The 20,345-nt window shown below is 42.3% G+C and overlaps 1 protein-coding gene across 1 annotated transcript in view; it reads left to right on the forward strand.

The window, feature by feature from the left end:
- Window positions 1-20,345, forward strand: part of carmil2 (capping protein regulator and myosin 1 linker 2) — a gene marked incomplete at its 5' end in the record, with an annotated part of 54,386 nt that overhangs the window by 7,807 nt on the left and 26,234 nt on the right. The window contains 23 exons of the mRNA XM_083916941.1: window positions 93-166; window positions 255-330; window positions 1,294-1,382; window positions 2,824-2,918; window positions 3,203-3,289; window positions 3,706-3,815; window positions 5,172-5,249; window positions 6,708-6,784; window positions 7,684-7,788; window positions 9,026-9,095; window positions 9,232-9,313; window positions 9,569-9,665; window positions 10,222-10,276; window positions 10,601-10,773; window positions 11,302-11,370; window positions 12,180-12,270; window positions 12,583-12,669; window positions 12,910-13,038; window positions 13,573-13,689; window positions 16,850-17,025; window positions 17,664-17,751; window positions 19,087-19,176; window positions 19,280-19,346. Coding sequence (XP_083773067.1) covers window positions 93-166; window positions 255-330; window positions 1,294-1,382; window positions 2,824-2,918; window positions 3,203-3,289; window positions 3,706-3,815; window positions 5,172-5,249; window positions 6,708-6,784; window positions 7,684-7,788; window positions 9,026-9,095; window positions 9,232-9,313; window positions 9,569-9,665; window positions 10,222-10,276; window positions 10,601-10,773; window positions 11,302-11,370; window positions 12,180-12,270; window positions 12,583-12,669; window positions 12,910-13,038; window positions 13,573-13,689; window positions 16,850-17,025; window positions 17,664-17,751; window positions 19,087-19,176; window positions 19,280-19,346 — 2,182 coding nt within the window. The remainder of the gene's footprint in view (window positions 1-92; window positions 167-254; window positions 331-1,293; window positions 1,383-2,823; window positions 2,919-3,202; window positions 3,290-3,705; window positions 3,816-5,171; window positions 5,250-6,707; window positions 6,785-7,683; window positions 7,789-9,025; window positions 9,096-9,231; window positions 9,314-9,568; window positions 9,666-10,221; window positions 10,277-10,600; window positions 10,774-11,301; window positions 11,371-12,179; window positions 12,271-12,582; window positions 12,670-12,909; window positions 13,039-13,572; window positions 13,690-16,849; window positions 17,026-17,663; window positions 17,752-19,086; window positions 19,177-19,279; window positions 19,347-20,345) is intronic.

The raw sequence follows: 20,345 nt of genomic DNA on the forward strand, positions 1-20,345 counted from the left end.
ATGACATACAGTGTGTTTAAGTGACACTTTATAACCACAATGTGGGCCTTGGTGTATTAACCCAAATTAAGCATGGCTAACTGTTATGGCAGGACATTGACAATCTCTACTACATCAACAACTGGAGAGAGTTCAACCTGCAGGACTTCAGCCACTTAGACAGCAGGTGAGATAAAGCACAGTGTTGTTTCATCCAATCTTACCTCTGTTACATCATGTTTAAATTCCTCTCCTCTCCTCTCCTCTCCTCTCAGGGACTTGGCATTAGCAGTAGCAGCTCTGTCTTATAACCAGTGGTTTACCAAGATTTACTGCAAAGAACTCAAACTGGTAAACTCTCTTATTTTTTGTGTTTTTCTGTTGTTAAAGAACTGTAAAAGGGTTGAATCCGGGCTTTTCAAAAGATAGTGTCAGTTGCATGTAGACACAGTCCGCAAAACAATACCAGCACACTGACAAAGAAGTAGTAGAAGCATGAGAATCAGTTTGTACCGCATGCAAAAGATGACACAACGGGAAAACTTGCTGAAAGGAGAGTAGGTGGTGGCAAATACACGGCCGACTCTCGGTGGATCTGTGGTCATATAGCTACTGCCCATCTTACAAACATTTTCAAGGGCTTGATCGAGACAGTTTTCCTCCTCTCCATTCTAGTGAGCTTAATATTAAGTAATACTTCATAGACCAAATATACTTTAAGGGATGAAGGACAGAATCCACGGCCTTTGTTCTGTGGGGGAAAAAGTTAATCTGAAGCAAATATGAAGCTTCCCTAAACAGAAAAATAAATCAGGTATATTCCAAAGTTAAAGTTTTTAGTACCAGACCAGTTTCTGGCTGAGCTGGCGAATGGTGACACAAGGAGGTAGAGACTATTGAGATACATAAAAAGTGAAAAAAAAAAGCTCTCAGGAGCGCAAGATCAGGGCAAATGAATGCCTTTAAAGGGATAGTTTGTCTTTTTTGAAGTGGGGTTGTATATGGTATTGATAGTGTGTTAACTACAGCAGATGACGGTTAGCACGCCACTAGTTTGGAGAAGCAGACAGGAGTAACTATCCCTTTAAGCTTTGCTCTGCTGGGCTTTGAAGTATCTTAAATTGAATGAGACCCAGCCAGTTCACTGCTTCCAAAGCATTATCCCATCAGAAACCTGCAAAAGTCTCCCCTAGCCCCTGGATTCATGGATACTGTGAATCTATGGGGGATGCATAGAGACGTGAAATGTGTTTTGGTAATACCAGACTTGAGATGTGTTTTGAACTGCCTGTCTCTCTGTCTTTGTCCTTTCAGTCAGTAGACACCCAGCAGCAGTTGACTTACCTGCTGTCCAGATCTCCCAGCTTGGAGGAGCTCTCACTGGAGGCCAGTGGACTCAAACTGTGAGTTTGTGTGAGTGTGTAGAGTAACGTAGACAAGCCAGGTAGGAAAAAGTAACCACTTCCCTCAACAAGACTTGTAAAGCTGATTGGTAATGCAGGGTAACAGAGGTAGGGCCCAACAAACAGACTGAGGAAGCAGCAGCATGGCTTCAATTGATTAAATCGATGACATCAGATCCTGGTAGACAGGCAGGCAGGTCCAGACGCTTTAACTATTAACTGTAACTGTGATGGAGAGTCCTCAGTACCGTAATGCAGGTCCATGCCATCAGTCTGCCGTCTGTAACGTCCTTGATGTAAGACAATGTCCACTTGTGATGGAGGTTGAAGACTAACATACTAACGGCCCAATTTTCTCAGCAGTGCAATGCCAACCATGAGCATTGCTGTGAGGGTTCGCTGCTTCCTTGATCATTATATTCTCTTTACCTGTCTGTGTTGTGGTGCCCAGCGCAGAGTGCACAGTGCTGGGTGTCAGGTGTCAGGAGAGGAACACACAAGGGAGAGGTTCATTCAAACGAGGCAGCCAAAACACAGCTGCTGTTATTTTGGTGGAAAATGGCGTTATTGAGCTGAGAGTAAACACCTGAGAACCGCACCTGTTTCTGGCGCAACATTACTCAGCTGCCACAACACAATAATCCACACTCCCTACATACTTTTACTAAGGCTGCATCCACACCGCTAAGTTTTTGTTTTAAAGTAGATCTCTTTTGCTATGTTTGCACCCACACAACTCCTAAACTACTCATAAAAAGGAGACCTTAGGAAGCAATGACACAGACACCCATGTGGTGAAATGGATGCTCCGTTCCCGTTGCCATGGCTTTCTCCGGTGATGGATAACACTCTTGGTACTGCTCTAAAATGTCGCCGTATTTGCTTTGCAACATTTCAAAATCTATGTTTTCCGCCACAGTTACCGCCTTATACTCATGTGTTACTTTCAGTAACAGTTCCACCTCATCATCAGTCCAAGTAAATAAATCTCTGGTCTTACATTTCTCCATTGCTGTTCTTCCTCCAAAGAATTTCTGTGTTCTCAACTTATACATCCATGATTTTCAACGGTAGAGTAACGTAAGACGATCTGCTTCCAGTTTAACAATCATGTGATTTGCATTTTCAGGCGTGTTAATATTATTTCTGACACAGAGCTAAAATGCTTGTGTGGATGGAAAGTGTTTGTTTAAAAAAACGTAGCACTGTGAATGTAGCCTTAGGGAAGATGTGACTTACAGTTTCTGGGCTGCTGTCATCAGTCAGCTGGTGATTTGCTAAGAGACACTGAACCACAGGGTTCGTTATATAAGGGAAGTAGACCTCAAGAAAGATTTAACTGGATTTTCCACCTATAAATCTAAGCAGGCTCTTTCTTAGTCTAGTTTAAAGTCTAGTTTACAGGGGTTGATTGAGAAGGAACCTTGTTTTTCTGCTGCAGGGACTTTGCGATCAAAATGGCAGCTGCCCTGCAGGAGCACCCCTCCTCTACCCTGCAATCCATCAACCTCTCAGGCAACCCAATTGAAGACAAAGGTGGGCTTTTTTATACATAACACATGTGAGTGATAAAAGTACAGTTTTAGAACAGAGGAGTTAGTCGTAGCCATGTTCCATCTTCAGCCAGGGGGTCAATTTTACTGTGTATCTACCTCTGTGAAGTTTTGTATTGAAGCATGTGGGTCTGGGGGAGTTCACCCAAACTACACAACCGTGAAAACAGTGTGCGTGTGTGTGTGTGTGTGTGTGTGTGTGTGTGTGTGTGTGTGTGTGTGTGTGTGTGTGTGTGTGTGTGTGTGTGTGTGTGTTTTCATTCCTAGGTGTCATAGCTCTCAGTCAGGAGTTGGGGAATTTAGCTGAAGGACTCAAGCATCTTTCTCTGTCCCGGGTATCAATGACAGCTAGAGGTACACACACACACACACACACACACACACACACACGCACACACACACACACACACACACACACACACACACACACACACACACACACACACACACACACACACACACACACACACACACACACACACACACTCACTTTGGTATGCTTATCATTGTAGTTGTATAAAGCAGGAGGATGAACAGTATGGAGATGAGGTGGAGGATTTATAAAGAGGAGGTGGATGTCAACATCATACATCTTCTTCAGGCTTCTCAGACCTGCAGTTCTCCATCCTGCTCTTCCTTCTGAGAATGAACAAAAAATGCATAGTCTGCAACCAAACAAACTGCAGTTATTTTACATAATTGTCTGTCCAGTGATCCTCCTCCGATAACATAATCACCATTTCTGCATGGTGTAATCTATCTGTTTTCAGGTCTTGGCTGTCTCAGTCAGGTGTTGTCCTCCACTCAGCTGTTCTCAGCATCCCTGACCCATCTCGACCTGTCCGGTAACCCCGGCAGTTGGGTCACTGAGGAGGCCACGGTACACTTTGCTCTGTGTGTGTTTGAAATGATTGAGGCCAGATATGTTTAAATACACAGAATGCACACATGATACCAATATAATACAAATACTTTGCATACACATCTGGACATAGAGCTGTTACTGGGAGGTTTGGGAGATATCCTTGTACTTTGACAAAAAAGCTGATATCATTATGTGGCCCGTGGAATTAGATGCCACCCAGGACACAATTACTTCTCAGGTTCTGGTAGCCTTAGTTTTTTTTGATGAACACAAATGTCTACCTTTATGACAGAGGGTGTGTTTACAAAAAAGTTATTAAAATAAAACACCATAAAATACGACAGTGGCAACAGAAAACACAATCTGTTACACATATATTCCTAGACCCCACAGGTAGTTAGTTAACCAAAAAAACATTTTCATCACACTTCACTTAGCGCCATGTGGACCTTCCCGACACATTTCACCAGTCTTTATCTCTAGACAGAACAACATTTCTCACATTCAAAATCAAAACAACACCACGGACCAAAAGAACAAGGTCGCGGGTACAAGCGGCCGAAATGGGTTTTCTCAGGAGGGTGGCTGGAGTCTCCCTTAGAGAGAGGGGGAGAAGTTTAGCATCTGTGAGGAACTCGGAGTAGAGCCGCTGCTCCTTTGCGTTGAAAGGAGCCAGTTGAGGTGTTTTTTGGCATCTGGTAAGGATGCCTCCTGGGCGCCTCCCTAGGGAGGTGTTCCAGGCATGTCCAGCTGGGAGGAGGCCTCGGGGAAGACCCAGGACTAGGTGGAGAGATTATATCTCCACACTGGCCTGGGAACGCCTCAGGACCCCCCAGTTAGAGCTGGTTAATGTGGCCCGGGAAAGGGGAGTTTGGGGTCCCCTGCTATAGCTGCTGCCCTCGCGACCCGACCCCGGATAAGAGGCTGAAGATGAGATGAGATGAGATGAGACAAAATCATTGGTTACAAATATCAACAGGTAGCGTTATATAAGGGTTTTATACAGCGTTATTTAACAGAATATGTCAGTTTTTTACCTTCTTCTTCACACAATGGCATCATATCACCGTCTTCCTGACTGCAATCTCTCCGTGGTCCACATGCAAACAAAACAGACAAGACCATAATGCACTTGGCGCAGTAACAAATCCCCAGGGTAAATGCTGCCCTCAAGTGGCCATATTTCAGAACATACTGTGGCAAAACCCTCGACAACCGCCTGCACAGTTTAAACACATAGAAATGGCACCATCAACATAAAACAACAAATAACATATCATGTATTTAATAACCCAAGTGGAAACTCAAACATGCGGTTACAATTTTATACAATCGCAGTTGTAATTTAAAGGTCTCCACATTGTTTTGCAGTTCCTCTTCAAGTTCTTGTCCAGCACTAACTCTCTGTCTCATCTGGACCTCAGTGATACCAACTGCCCTCTGGACACGGTCAGTGAGAGTCTATCCACTCCTCTCCCCTGAGGCTCGATATGATTTTCATCTTTGTTCATCCACCACTGGGATAGATCCAGCCAGGAAGTGGTTAGCCTAACTCTAGCAACAGTTAAAAAAAATACTTCATCATATAATTAGAAAGATTATTTACATGTGCAGATCAAACATTGGGGTTTCTGTTGCAGTAACTTAAGTAACGTGTTCATTACTTAAGACTCAGAGGCAGAGTATTGAGGGGAATAATCCACTGAGTACCCAGGGCCCAAACATGGTAAGGCCCCTTTAAAAAGTCTGGAAATGCCTGCAAGACTCAAGTTTGCTTTTATCTGCATTTTTGAAAATTCCCATCATTAATAAACTATTATTGTTGGATAAATTGTTTAACAGACTGATTATTCTACAGTATCTAAAACAATATTGGAGCCCTGTACCTGGAAATAAAAAAACAAACATTTCTGCATTCATGTATTATCAATTGGCATTTGTCTCCTTCTTTTAAGACTAATACCAAAAAAGACACATGTTAGAATTAAAGTCATAGTTTCTGGCCAGGGCGTCACACGCTGCAATTTGTCTGTGTTTGCACTGGACCTATAACTGTAAACCCGTCCGTGGTGACATCAGACACCCAGTGCTCCAGGAATAAGAGAGCAAAATTGAGAGAAGGCATGTCAGGGTGGTCGACAGGTCAATCAATCACCCACAAACACACTTATTTTAACCCAAGCCACATGTTTTTTTCTGCCTACACCTAACCAAGTATCTTTCATCATGAGTTTCCTGTGTTTAAAGCCACTTCTGTAGTGGAGCATTATGTGTTTAACTGACAAGGGATGCCGATTAGGCGTCCTGAAATTATGAACTTCATTCTAATGTGCTTGCCGTGCATTGAAATTGAATAAAAATATGTAGTATCAAAAATATCCTTAGGTCCCTCACCTTTAAGACAAGGCAATCTCATGATGTGGCTATATGTAAAGTCATTTCATGCATTTACATTATTGTTTTTCTGTCTCAGTATTATACCTGTATTAAGAGCAGTCAGTCAGTTTGAGAGTGATCGTTTTCAGTTTTAACACTGGTGCTACCTTTTTATATGTATTTCAATTGCGCCTTTAAGTTATAAAAATTAAAAATGCAGGAAACATAACATCCTTCCAGTGAAGTCGATTTCCCCTTGTTATAAAATAAAGCAATACTCTAATCCACTCTGAGTGTGGCTTTCGACCTTTCGACCTGTCTTATGCCCAGGGTATGATGAATGAAGACCTAAAAACTGTGATGAAAATATTGTTCTACAGTGTAAAACACTTTACATAGTTAGTCAGATTAGTCATTCGTAAAAACATGACAATGGATGTATTAAAAGGGGAAGGGGGCCCACTGAGTGATACGCCATTGTTGTTAAACTATTTATGAATTATTGTTCATCATTCTATCTTTCTCTTGCAGTTATTTGTGTCCCTGTCTGCTGGATGTTGTTACAAACTGATGCACCTGAACCTGGCCAGGAATCCTTTCAGCCACAGGTCAGCTCAACTGGTCGAGGTTCAGTAGTCCTCACTTTGGTTTTGAGATGTAAGACCTGTGAACTTGACTTCCTTTCTGCATCTTTAAACATGTGGAAGTCAGTAAAACACCAGTACACTCATTGCATCTGCACATATGTTTGGACAACTACCATGGATTAATTAAATACTTAGACCAGGGGTGTCAAACTCCAATTCACAGTGTTTAAAAACCGGGACAAAGTTGCGGGCCAAACTCAATATCTACAAAAAAAAAAAAGACTGCAAATGTGCATGTTTTCCCTTCTCTCCAGATGTGTAACGTTGAACCTTTTCAGTGCAGGTCCTTGTTCTTGTCGTGGTGTTTCTACTGTTTGATTCTTTGGTTACAGCCACGGTGGCTCTGCAGACGAGACAAACGGCTCTTTACCTTCAGAAACAGATCATCTGCCTCCCACCGCTGCTGAAAGCTCCTGTTTTCCATCTTTCTTTTGGACGTTTTTGGGGAGGGGTGGATGAAGTTTGTCTGCAGAGACTGGTAGCATGGATGCTCATATTTGTCAACAAAAAATTAGCGGTGTTTGTGCTTTATACTCACAGGCCAGCTCTCATAAAGCCTTGATATGATCTTGCGGGCCAAATATAATTACACCGCGGGCCAGATTTGGCCCACGGGCCTGAGTTTGACACCCCGGACTTAGACCATCTAAGAGTTGTACTGTATATAATGTAGTCGTCTTAATGTAAGGCAGATGAAAATGAATGAAGATAACACAGCCTGTGTGTGTGTGTGTGTGTGTGTGTGTGTGTGTGTGTGTGTGTGTGTGTGTGTGTGTGTGTGTGTGTGTGTGTGTGTGTGTGTGTGTGTGTGTGTGTGTGTGTGTGTGTGTGTGTGTGTGTGTGTGTGTGTGTGTGTGTAGGAAGATGCGGGAGGTGACCAGGAGCATTCGAGAGTTCTTCAGTCAGAGCTGTGAGCTGAAATTTGTGGGCCTGTCTGCCACCAAACTACCTCCACAAGCTCTCAGGTGTGTTTTTACTCCCAACAAATGCATTGATATAACTCTACTCTTTTTTGTTATGGGATAATTTGTTCTTGACAATGAAAATTGTAGTTTGATAAAATAATCTGAACTCAAAGTCCACTTATAAGCTGAGATGTGTATGAAGCCTGGGAATGGGCCAGTGAGTTAAAGTCAAAAAATAAATGGCCTGTTTTTTTCGTCTGCTACTCGCAAATGAATAGACTCAAACCTCCTGAACTATGAACAAATGCTTTCACCACCATTTCACATTTATCTCTGCCTGTACTTGCTAGTTCACCTTCTAGTTTGTAAAACTGCTCTCATTCCCTTCTGTCGCCTTCCGTCCTCTTAATAAGAATAATTTTTCCTATTTCAGTACAAAAACTTGCTCTCTTTCCTTGTCTTATTGTTCTTCTCACTACTACCTGGACTCTCTTGTAACCAAAGCATCATAATGATGTGATACTTTAGTTGAAATCTAAAGGCCCTGTTCCTGTCTCGTACAGACCTTCTACACATATCTGTCCACCATGGAACTGTTCTTCTCTTTCTGGAATCAGCTCTGAAGTGGCCTCGAGGATTCTTACAAATACAAATACAAATACAGATAGTCTAATTCCGGCGCAAAATCATCCCGTGGCCTTTTTCTGCACTTATGTACATGAAATAAGCCATCGAGACAGTTTTTTTTGATTATCAACTATTAACGGAGAAATCCCGGACGTGGCTAACACTGATCGGGCTCCTTCCTTTTGGATTGACTTTGGTAATCGACTTGAATGGACTTTACTATGAGAGGAGCTGGTAACGGGGCCAGTTGGTAAGTCTTTTAAAACACTCTTTTAATACACTTTGTGTTCACTAACTACGTTGTTGATGCTTTGTTTTATGTGTAAGGACTCTTCTCATGCTGCTGCAGAGGTTTGGTGTTATTTTGAGCAGTATTAGTGGTTAAAAAAGCCATTTTAATGCCTTCACTGTACTGCCCCGTGCTAATCACTGTTAGCCATGTCCGACTGTTTGCCACTCTCCTGGATTTTTCCATTCCCGTCCACTATAAGCCAATGAATGAAGATTGTAATATTTTCATTCAGAGTACTATTGTCTATCAGCACACAACACAAAGTGTAAACATTTCAACAGAACCAGAGTAACTGTGGGTCTGTTTATCAGTTGGTTGAAGGAGTGAAGGGCTTTGCTATAACATGTATTTCATAGATACATTTTGTTTTGTTACTAGGTTATTACTACAGGGTCTGGCAACTAACACTCGTCTCTTTGGGCTGGAGTTGGACCTCAGTAGCTGTGAGGTACAGTACACACTCACACACATGGACAAAAATGCAAAAAACACCTTTTTCATTTATGATGATAACACTTAACAAATCGCCTGTGTGCGTGTGCGTGTGCGTGTGCGTGTGCGTGTGCGTGTGCGTGTACGTGTAGCTACGTTCAGCAGGGGCCCAGGTGATACAGGAGCACATTTCTGAAGCTACAGCTATCAGAAGTCTGGATATCTCTGACAATGGTATACAAAACTACACACACACGCACACACACACTTGTCTTGGTTTCCATTGAACCTAACTGAATTTAACACATCCTCACTGACGACAAATCAGCGGATTAACTGAAATACTTGATGTTGTTTACACCAGGAAGGGAAATAACATGAGTCCTGATGTTGGAGCGTTCAATGACCAGTGGGAGAGTCAGAACATTTGCCATGTGATTTTTTTTGTGTGTGATTGGCGTCATAATGTGTCCCCCTGTCCTCCTCTAGGTTTTGAGAATGACATGGTAACTCTGGTTCTGTCTGTCGGTCGATGTCACTCTCTTCGACACCTCGCACTGGGAAGAAACTTTGCCATGAAGTCCAGGTCTGAGGAACATAATATAAACCTTTTTACTCTGCTGCCATGTCTCCTCCTGACATCAGCTCATTACATGGATATATACTGTATAAACCTCTGTACACAGACAGCTGGAGACAGCAGAAGTCTTAGTGGCTGTAAAGCAACAGCCTAGAGTCAAGAGCCTAAGCTTCTGTAAATTGAAAGAGGAAAAAACAACTTCAAATGTGGTCGGACTGCAAACTAAACTGAGCTTTTCCCCCACCTCTTTCATAGTTTAATTTATTCATTTGGATCAGTCAAAACATGATCTCATTGTCTTACTGTCCAGCGGCCAGAATCCAGATGTGAGAAGCTCATAAAGGACTAGCATCAGATGCATTAAAGCATAAAAATGTCCATTGCATCACAACTACTAAGACGCACAGAAGACGCAGAGTTGTTGTTTTAATATTTGTTATTTAAGATGTGGTCTGATAACACAACGCACACACTTTTAAAAGTAATTTTTCAAGCATGATGAGTGGTGTATTGTGGTATTTCTTTTTGTTTTTGTTTTTATATGTGCCCTTTCTTCAACCAGAGCTCTCACTGACGTTCTTCATCGTATAGCTCAGCTCATTCAGGATGAAGAGTGTGTGAGTGACACTTACATTATTTCACTCTCAGTCCCCACCACCACGACACGCCCATCTCACTGCATGCACATGCTGTATGAGGTCGGTGCAAGACAGGACTGTGCATCATTTATCTACTTATATACAGCTTAATGATTATTAAAACAGCAATCACATGCCATATTTCAGTTAATGTGCTCAATATATCTTTCAAATGCTCAGATAAGAATGTCGGTGTTTCTAATAAATGTGTGTGTGTGTGTGTGTGTGCGTGTGTGCGTGTGTGCGTGTGTGCATGTGTGCGTGTGTGTGTGTGTGTGTGTGTGTGTGTGTGTGTGCATGCAGCCCTTGCAATCTCTGTCAGTGTGTGACTCCAAGCTGAAGACAGGGATGCACATCTTGCTGAGCGCTCTGGCCGGCCACGCTGCTCTGGCAAAAGTGGACATCAGCGGAAACAATATTGGAGACAACGGAGCCAAAGTGTTGGCCAAATCCCTGATAAGTAACACCAGACTGAGGTACACACACACACACACACACACACACACACACACACACACACACACACACACGCACACACATTACAAGCCTCATCCCATAAGCAGACAAAGTATTATGGTTGGTTTCTTCTGTATCTGGGACACATCCTCACGCCAAATGTTCCACTTAATGTCAACACAGCATTACAGTGGAACATTTTTTGTAACATTATTAATCAGTGCTAAATGTTCACTATAAGCTGTGAGTCTACTGGAAGCCACTAGATGTCATCATTTCATTATTTGAAACTCTGACTCCAAGAGTGTTTAGTATCTGGTGTGCTCACTTTATCAGTGGATGTTAGCTCTCTCTCTCTCTCTCTCTCTCTCTCTCTCTCTCTCTCTCTCTCTCTCTCTCTCTCTCTCTCTCTCTCTCTCTCTCTCTCTCTCTCTCTCTCTCTCTCTCTCTCTCTCTCTCTCTCTCTCTCTCTCTCTCTCTCTCTCTCTCTCTCTCTCTCTCTCTCTCTCTCTCTCTCTCTCTCTCTCTCTCTCTCTCTCTCTTTCAAGGACTCTTGCATGGGACCGAAACAATGTGACTGCCAGGGGATTCCAGGATTTGGCCGATGCCTTGGAGAGGTCAGACACACACACACACGCACATTAGCCAAGGTGATAGCACCAGTTGCAGCATGTTGTTCAGATTACTTTTATGTAGGTGATGTTTGCTGGCTTCAGTTAATACTGTTAAGTGTTAAGTGAGAGCCACCTACAAAAATTTGACATTAACTTTTATGCTAACAAATGTCACCACTTAAGCTATCAGTAAATTATCCAAGTCCTCAACGTTATGAAAGATTTTTTTTTTTTATAAAGATGAAAAGTGCTCTTTTGGGATTTTGGGGCTCTTTAGTATGAATATATTAATGTTGATTACAATGTTAAGTTGAACAATACCAAGACTCTGCAGCTATGCTAGTGGCTCTGTGAGGCTGTAACAAGGTGCAGCAGTGCTTTGAACTTAATGCTAACACACAAGCCAATGTTTAGCAGTATAATGTAGTATTACCATGTTAACCATCTTAGCTCAGTGTGTTAGCATGCTAACATTTGCTAAATAGCACTAAGAGTAACTAAGGCTGATGGGAATGTCAATAGTTGTGCAGATATTTGGTCAGAAAAGAAAGTAGTGGATACATTCAAATATTGACCTGATTTTGGCGCTGGATGAAAAGTCAATGAATGACCAGTTATTGCAATTCATGATTACAGGGACATGAATGTGAATATATCTAACAGTTTTGAGACATTTCAGCAGTTGTTGAGAAATCTCAGTCTGGACCAAACTGATGGATGGAAGTGTAGCGCCCTGCACAGTATGCACGGTGGATGAACCCAGCCGGATACATCAGATGTGCTTTTTGACGGTAGAGTTCTGTGTTGTGCAGGAACTTCACTCTGCAGCAGGTGTCTGGCCTGGCTGATATCACACAGAGTTACCGCAGCAACCCTGACAGAACAAAGGAGGCCCTGCACAAGGTCAGCGTGTGTATTGGTCTGTTTAGCAATGCACAGTGTTTAGAGTGTGTGGGGGAAATATGACCCAGACAAATTAGTTTATTGTTCAAAGTGTTGATATCACTTTCTCATGATATAATCAGCAAAATCATTTAAAACGTTGAATAATGTACTGTATATATATACAAGGTGTGTACGGTGAGGGGCGTGGGTTAAAATGTTACCTGTGTAACTGTGTTTGTGTGTGTTTGTGTGCGTGTGTGTGTGTGTGTGTGTGTGTGTGTGTGTGTGCCAACAATTGTGTGACATGTTGCCATGTGTGTGTGTGTGCAGATTCAGCAGTATTTAGACAGAAACAACCAGAGATGGTCTGAAAGAGTGGAACTTCAGCAAGTGTTTAGAGCTCAACAATCTGAGAAGGTAAGGAGTATGAAAGATATATAACAACAGTAAAACATACCTCTGATTAACTCTAATATAGTATAACAGAAAATAAAAGTGTTCAAATAAGGCTTTACCAAGGCACGGTGTAACATTGATTCATTTTACAATCAATCAAACTGAACCAGTCAAGCTGTCTCTCTGAAGCACATCTGATGGACGATATTATTGTATTATAACTAGGTTTGTATCTTCAGCTCTGTCTGTCCTCCCTCTCAGCAGGTCCAGGGTATGTGTCAGCAGCTGGAGGACAGCCTTCAACGCTTAAACCACTGCCACTTTCAGGAGGTCCCATCTGACATCCCGACAGCACACGAGGTGCTGCACAACGCCAGGGAATCCTTCAAGGTACTTTCAGATGGGTTTGGAAAACCACCATGATTTATGTTATTTTGGGCCAAAATAATCACAACCAGGCTCTGCCAGATTCTTGAGGGACTGAATTTCATGTTAACTATGTTAAAAAGAAGTACATTTGTAAATGAGGTACATACAGGCACACCTGTCAAATCTAATGCAATCAACTTCCATTCTGATCGACACTCTCATAGAGGCATACATGTTTATTATTGACGCTGTAGTTTGCAGTGGTGTTGAACTGGACTGAATGATATTGAAAGGTGTTTCTAATGTTTTCCCCATTTACAGACATGAGGAGGGAGATTATTAGAAGCACATTTTAATATAATGCAGCCCAGTACCACAACACCACTATAGTAACCAGTAAGAAAGATGAATTAACACATTCATAGTTTTAACAAAGACTACAATGTGGCAGAGCTGTTTTACTGGATTGCATTTCATTTAATAGGTGCACCTAATAAAGTGGAGTGTAAATAATGTTTGATGCCACTAATGTTTTTCTTGGATCCCTCTGTGCAGCTGCTTCCCGCTCTGTATGAGGCCGGCAGGAAGTGTGCGTCTGACGAAAGCTTGGTCAACTGCATCCTCTCTGACGCTGCTACTGCACTGACGAATGAGTTCAACAGAAGCATACAGGTACACATTTAAATACCCAGGCTAGTTTGACTATTTTACAAAAATTACTATGTTGGATTACAGAAGAGAGCTAAGGCCGCCGTTCATCTCACAGACAACGGGAACACACTAACTCTTATATCTCTGCCATTGTTTCGACACCTCCAAGCGCACATAGCGGTTACTTAAATTGGTTTGTCTTTTCCAGGGAACCATCTTTGATTAAACATCATCATTTTGGCTCGGTCATTTTACGCCCAAGCCACGTAGCCTTTATACATTGAGTTTGCCTGTGATAATTGTCATAAGTAATACAATGTTTTTATCTAATTTCATTATAAATGTCATTGGTATTTCTTTTAGACGGAAACAGTTAAGAATCTGTCCACTGAAACAAAATGGAAGCAGAAAGTGTTGAGTTAAATTCAAAGTATAAATATCTACATTTTGTTCATGTCTGCGACATATTCTAGCATTGAAACTGTGAACCGTGTGAATGTGTATGACCGCTGTATGTTTGAAGAGGTGGTCGGTTAGCCACGCTTTCATCCGTCTGCCCCAGGGGAGCTGTGACTACTATCGTAGTTTACCACCACCATGTATGTCTGTGTGAATGAATGGAACCTGGGGTCTGTGAAGCGCCTTGAGTACTGAGAAAGGTGCTATATAAATCCAATCCATAATTGAAACTGTGGTAAAAGTGCTGTTATGATGTCAATATGACTGTGACAAAAAAGATCATTCACTGTCTTTTTTTGCTGTGATCCGTGCACAAGTGTGGTCAGATTCTAATACTTTAGTAACATTGAACATGAATACTGTCTTTGCTGTAAAATATAATCTGTATGTGTTTTTAATAAAATAAATGACAGATTTGAGTAAAATATCAATAAAGCTAAAGTCTCACAGACAAAAATGACTGAGGGGTGACGGAGGATTACGTAGCCATGGTCTATTTGAATAATAATAGTAAAAATCACTCACCACAGTATTTATAACAGTTATCCTCTCCCCTCAAAAAAATGAAGTGAGCATGTGCAGCACGCTGTTATTTTTCAAAGTACATAACACATTCTTCTGTTGTAGCTTAGATATACAGACAGTTGTGCACATAGAGCAATTTTTTTTACATTGAGAAAGCTCAGTAGTCCACACTACAATGAGTGGCTTCTGGACATGAACCCGGGGGGTTTATGAATCGTTCAACGTTTGACCCACGTCATTTAACACGACAATCGACCCACATCCTTCATCCCCGATGATCGGCCAACGTCCTTCATCCCCGATGATCGGCCAACGTCCTTCATCCCCGACGTTCGACCCACATCCTTCATCCCCGACGTTCGACCCACATCCTTCATCCCCGACGTTCGACCCACATCCTTCATCCCCGACGTTCGACCCACATCCTTCATCCCCGACGTTCGACCCATGTCCTTTATGCCCGACGTTCGACCCACGTCCTTCATTCCCGACGTTCGACCCACGTACTTCATCCCAACGTTCGACCCACGTCTTCATCCCAACGTTTGACCCACGTCCTTCATCCCGACGATCGACCCACGTCCTTCATCCTCGACGTTTGACCCACGTCCTTCATTACCGACGATCGACACACGTCCTTCATCCGGACGTTTGACCCACATCCTTCATCCCCGACGTTCGACCCACGTCCTTTATGCCTGACGTTCGACCCATGTCCTTCATTCCCGACGTTCGACCCACGTCCTTCATCCCCGACGTTTGACCCACATCCTTCATCCCCGACGTTCGACCCATGTCCTTTATGCCCGACGTTCGACCCATGTCCTTCATCCCGACGTTCGACCCACGTCCTTCATCCCAACGTTCGACCCACGTCCTTCATCCGGACGTTTGACCCACGTCCTTCATCCCCAACGATCGACACACGTCCTTCATCCCCGACGTTTGACCCACGTCCTTCATCCCAACGTTCGACCCACGTCCTTCATCCGGACGTTTGACCCACGTCCTTCATCCTCGATGTTTGACCCACGTCCTTCATCCCCAACGATCGACACACGTCCTTCATCCCCGACATTTGACCCACGTCCTTCAACCCCACGATCGACTCCGTTCTCCATCCCTGGCGATCGACCCACATTCTCCATCCACAACGTTCGACCAACGCTCTCCATCCCCGACATTCGACCCACGTCCTTCATCCCGACAATTGACCCACGTCCTTCATCCCCGATGATCGACTCCGTTCTCCATCCCTGACATCGACCCTCTCTCATCATTTCCTTAACCCCTCTCTTCAGCCCACCTAAATGCACCCTCACCCCACCTTCTCGCAACCCCCCCCCCCCCTTAAACTTCTCCAATATCGTACAATGGTGTGGTCTTGTTAGTGACTCAACTATTACATTATGCCCAATGAAAATAATGGATGGTTTAATAATCAATGAATGTGTTTTAAAGGAAACATTCTTTGATTACAGCTTCTTTAATGTGAATATGTTCTGGTTTATTTCCTCCTCTACGACAGTAAAGTGAATACCTTTGAGTTGTAGACAAAACAAAACCCTTGAGGACGGCATCTAGGGCTTTGGTAAAACAGACATTTTCCACCATGTCCTGACAGTTTATAGACCCATCAACCCATTAATAGGGGAATTAATCAGCATTGATTGTAAGTGAAAGTAAAAGAGCTACTTAAGTTTGCATGATTTGTTAAAATACTGTTAGTGACAGGGATCAGTAAGATGCAGAACTATTGAAATTGAACATTAACATTTTCTAGAAGAAGACATTGGATTGGTTGGTACAACATTGGATTACCCCTTGTCTAAGTTTTCCTGCAGCACCATCGGGTAGAGGGTCATACATGACTTCAGTTAACAATATATTCTCTGATGTGGTTGAAAGACGTTAGTGTGCCTCTTAATCACTTTCCCTGTCATTACATCTGATTCTCTGTCTGCAAATATATGCTTTATGCACAGAATTCTGTTTCAAGTAAAAACACATTCATTTACAAAGTGCCGATTGAGGTTTGCCACTGTTTCACTATAGCGATGATCATTTCCTGCTGCAGTTTCACCTAATATCCAGTGCATAGTCCTGAGCGCTATTAGATCCCAGTTCAAGCTTGCTCTAATGAGAGGAAGCTTTTTTGCCGTGTCAGTCTTGACTTCACGATGTCTGTGTGTTCCAGGACTTGGCTCAAAGCCTGATGAGGTGTGCAGAGACCGCGTGTCCACGGGTGGTCCAGCGTTCCAGTGTGTGCGAGTGTCTCTCAGAGTGTCTGTCCAAAAGGAGCATACAAACACACACTTTCCTGAGAAGCACTCTGGTGGAGAACACAGGGCAGCTCATCAGCAACAGACTGCGGTAATAACATTTATATAAGACAGGGTCATGTCAGTGTGTAATCACCATGGACACTGGACGACCTGGAGGACAGCTTGCAGAATGTCTTCAGTAGAAACTCTTCATGGGTGCAAAAGTTTCCATGGTTAAACTACGAACAATAAATTCAGTTTAATAATGATGTGCTGCTTATTTAATCAGGATTAGAGATCCTGTCTGTCAGAGGACCTGCATGGATTATTTGTGATGGTAGTAAACCAAAACCTTAACTTAAAGCTGGAAAAGCGTCAGACTGAATGTGTTTGTCTGTCTTTATTGCTACAACTGTAATATTTAGTGTACCTCAATTCCATAGAAGGAGCAAGAAATATCATAAAGACTGACAATTTAATGTCATCCTATAAAACAACTGTAACACCCTCAGGTATCATTTCATGACCGACATCAAACACGTCATGGATGTGACAGACATAGTGGATGGCTCTAATGATGTTTGGGCTGCAGTAAATGTACTCTAATCCAGATAAGAAATACATGCCAAACTGAAACACAACCATATGTATATAATTTATCCAATATTACTGGAAATAACCGATTGATTAGACTTAAGTCTTCACTGATGTCAACTGTGTGTATTTGTCCTCTTTTCATCCATCCAGTGAACTGAGACAAACACTGAGTGTCTCTCTGGCTGAAAGCATCATAGAACAGGTACAACAGGATCTAACAACAGCACAGGGCAAAATGGTAAGTGTGTGTGTGTGTGTGTGTGTGTGTGTGTGTGTGTGTGTGTGTGTGTGTGTGTGTGTGTGTGTGTGTGTGTGTGTGTGTGTGTGTGTGTGTGTGTGTGTGTGTGTGTGTGTGTGTGTGTGTGTGTGTGTGTGTGTGTGCGTGCGTGCGTGCGTGCGTGCGTGCGTGCGTGCGTGCGTGCGTGCGTGCGTGCGTGCGTGCGTGCGTGCGTGCGTGCGTGCGTGCGTGCGTGCGTGTGTGCGTGCGTGTGTGGTGAAGAGTTTTGGTGATTATTATATTCCATACATTTTATATTTATTATGATAAAATATACATGTCGACCGTCTATAACCATTATTGAACACTTTTTGAGAAGCATGCTTGTTTGCTGTCTTTTGCACAATCAGGTGGAAAAATTAATATCAGTTAGGGCTGCAACTAACACTTATTTTCATTATGGACTAATCTGTCGATCATTTTCTCAATTTATTGATAAGCTGTTTGGTCCATAAAGTGTCAGAAAAATGTCAAAGCTCAAGATGAAGTCCTCAAATTACTTATTTTTTCCACAACTTAAATATATTAACTGTCATAAAGGAAGAAAGAGACCAGGAAGTATTTACATTTAACAAGCTTTAATCAGAGAAAGAGACTCAAAATGATAAATCGATCATCAAAATAGCTCTTATCACTAATCTAATCATAAGCTGCATAAGCAGCTCTAATATCAGTTTCATCTCTGTGCAGCCAGTACACTGAGTCCAGGTTGTTTAGCCAAGCTAAACCAGCTCCATAAAAAGTGAAGTAGACATAGTAGAAGCTTACAGTAAATCCAAATTAAAGGTTGAATATGTAGAATCTTTATTAAAAGCTATAGTTGAAAAAAATACAGACACAGGGTATTTTTAGGGGTACAGAATGAAAGAATTGCTTTTCCATAAAAATATATATTTAGTCTGAATTAATATTTTATTTTACTTTTTTTTTGACGGGCTTGACAATTACTTTTTTTTGACATCCTGTTAACATTGTACCAGCCAATAGCAGCCGGCATTTTGGGCTGCCAGTGTTGTCTGTTGTTCAGCGCAGCTACTGTAGTCTGGCACTGGGTGAAATGGAGTTTACCAATCCCGCAGCTAAGTGACCAGAGATGGGCATAAACAAGAGTCAATAAAGGCTTGAATTATTTGTTGTTGTTGCGACTGCGATCTGGAGACCCAAGATGTCGGTGTTCTGCTCATTCTCCATATTCAACCTTTAATGTCACTCTGTATAAGATGGCACACAAGGGTATCTGTACTGTTAAACGTCCCTTAGGTATACTGGTGATGTTTGTCTTTCTTTATTGTGTAGGATTGTCTTATAAAAGACAATTCATGCATTGCTCCGAACATCAACATCCCAGAGCTGCGACTGGTCGACAATAACTTCCCAACTGATGATGTAAGAGACACACACACATCTGTCCATCTATTCATTCTGTTATTCACTCATTCACCTATGTGTTGGATTGTCTTCCTCTTACTTTCACTCTCTCCATCCCCAGTACAGTCCAGCATTTTGGAGAAACAGTTTCCATACCAAGAGCTTGAGGCCTGCCCCTTCAATTAAGAGTAAGATGCAGTCACTGTTACTATGTTATCCGTTAGTGTCTCTCTATGTCTCTCCCTCTCTTTCAGTCAGAATTCACTACAGTTCAGTTCAATGCATTTGCATTTGTGGGTGATTGCTTTGCTTGCAAATGCCATTAGATGGCAAACTGTAATAATAATACCATCAACATAATAAGAAAAGTGTACAATGGAGGAAATGGAAAGCCATTTGTACACAGGATTTCTTAATTCCCACTGAGCAGGTAGAGAACAGTGGCTTAATAAGAGCGTTTGCCTGCTGTCATCAACGGTGTTGATGAGAGCGGTGAGACTAAACAAGACAGTAAAGTTGTGGGCCGTAAAAGCAAAACAATGAGTTGAAAGATGCTAAAACAAACAAACAATCTCTGTAGAGCTGCAGAGATGGTGATAATTCTCTGTAGGTTACACCTTTCACATTTATACATAGTCATGTAATCTGTTGTTATACATAAATAAGTATTGGAACAGCTTTAAGAGTATTCATGTATCTTCATCCAAAGTCAAAGAGAGCAGCCTATTTAGATTAGATTGCCTATGATCTGTCTGAGGCCACACAGTGGTATATGCAGCCAAATCTTATTGCTGAATAACATCCAATGTAGCATTAACTCTAGAAAAAGAGAGTCAGGGGGACAGGGAGAAATGTAATGAATGTGATAACCTAACAATACAATATTAGTATGAAGGTATTCAAGCCCCGCACAGGCAACACAGGGCTCATCTCTAGTTTTAAGCAGCTATTTTTTTTCTCTCTATATGCGGCTATGCGGCCCTCAAGCGGTTCAAAAGCATTAATTGGTAATTCAGAAGACGTGTTAGATCCCTCCCCCGGAATCTGCACCCATGTCTGAGTATGTGCAAACACACACACACACACACACACACACACACACACACACACACACACACACTTACCATTTTAGCCCTGTGCCATTGTTAGATCCTGTTGTACCTGTTCTATGATGCTTTCAGCCAGAG

Source organism: Echiichthys vipera, assembly GCF_963691815.1.
Source record: "Echiichthys vipera genome assembly, chromosome: 7".
In the NCBI taxonomy this organism is placed as follows: Eukaryota; Metazoa; Chordata; class Actinopteri; order Perciformes; family Trachinidae; genus Echiichthys; species Echiichthys vipera.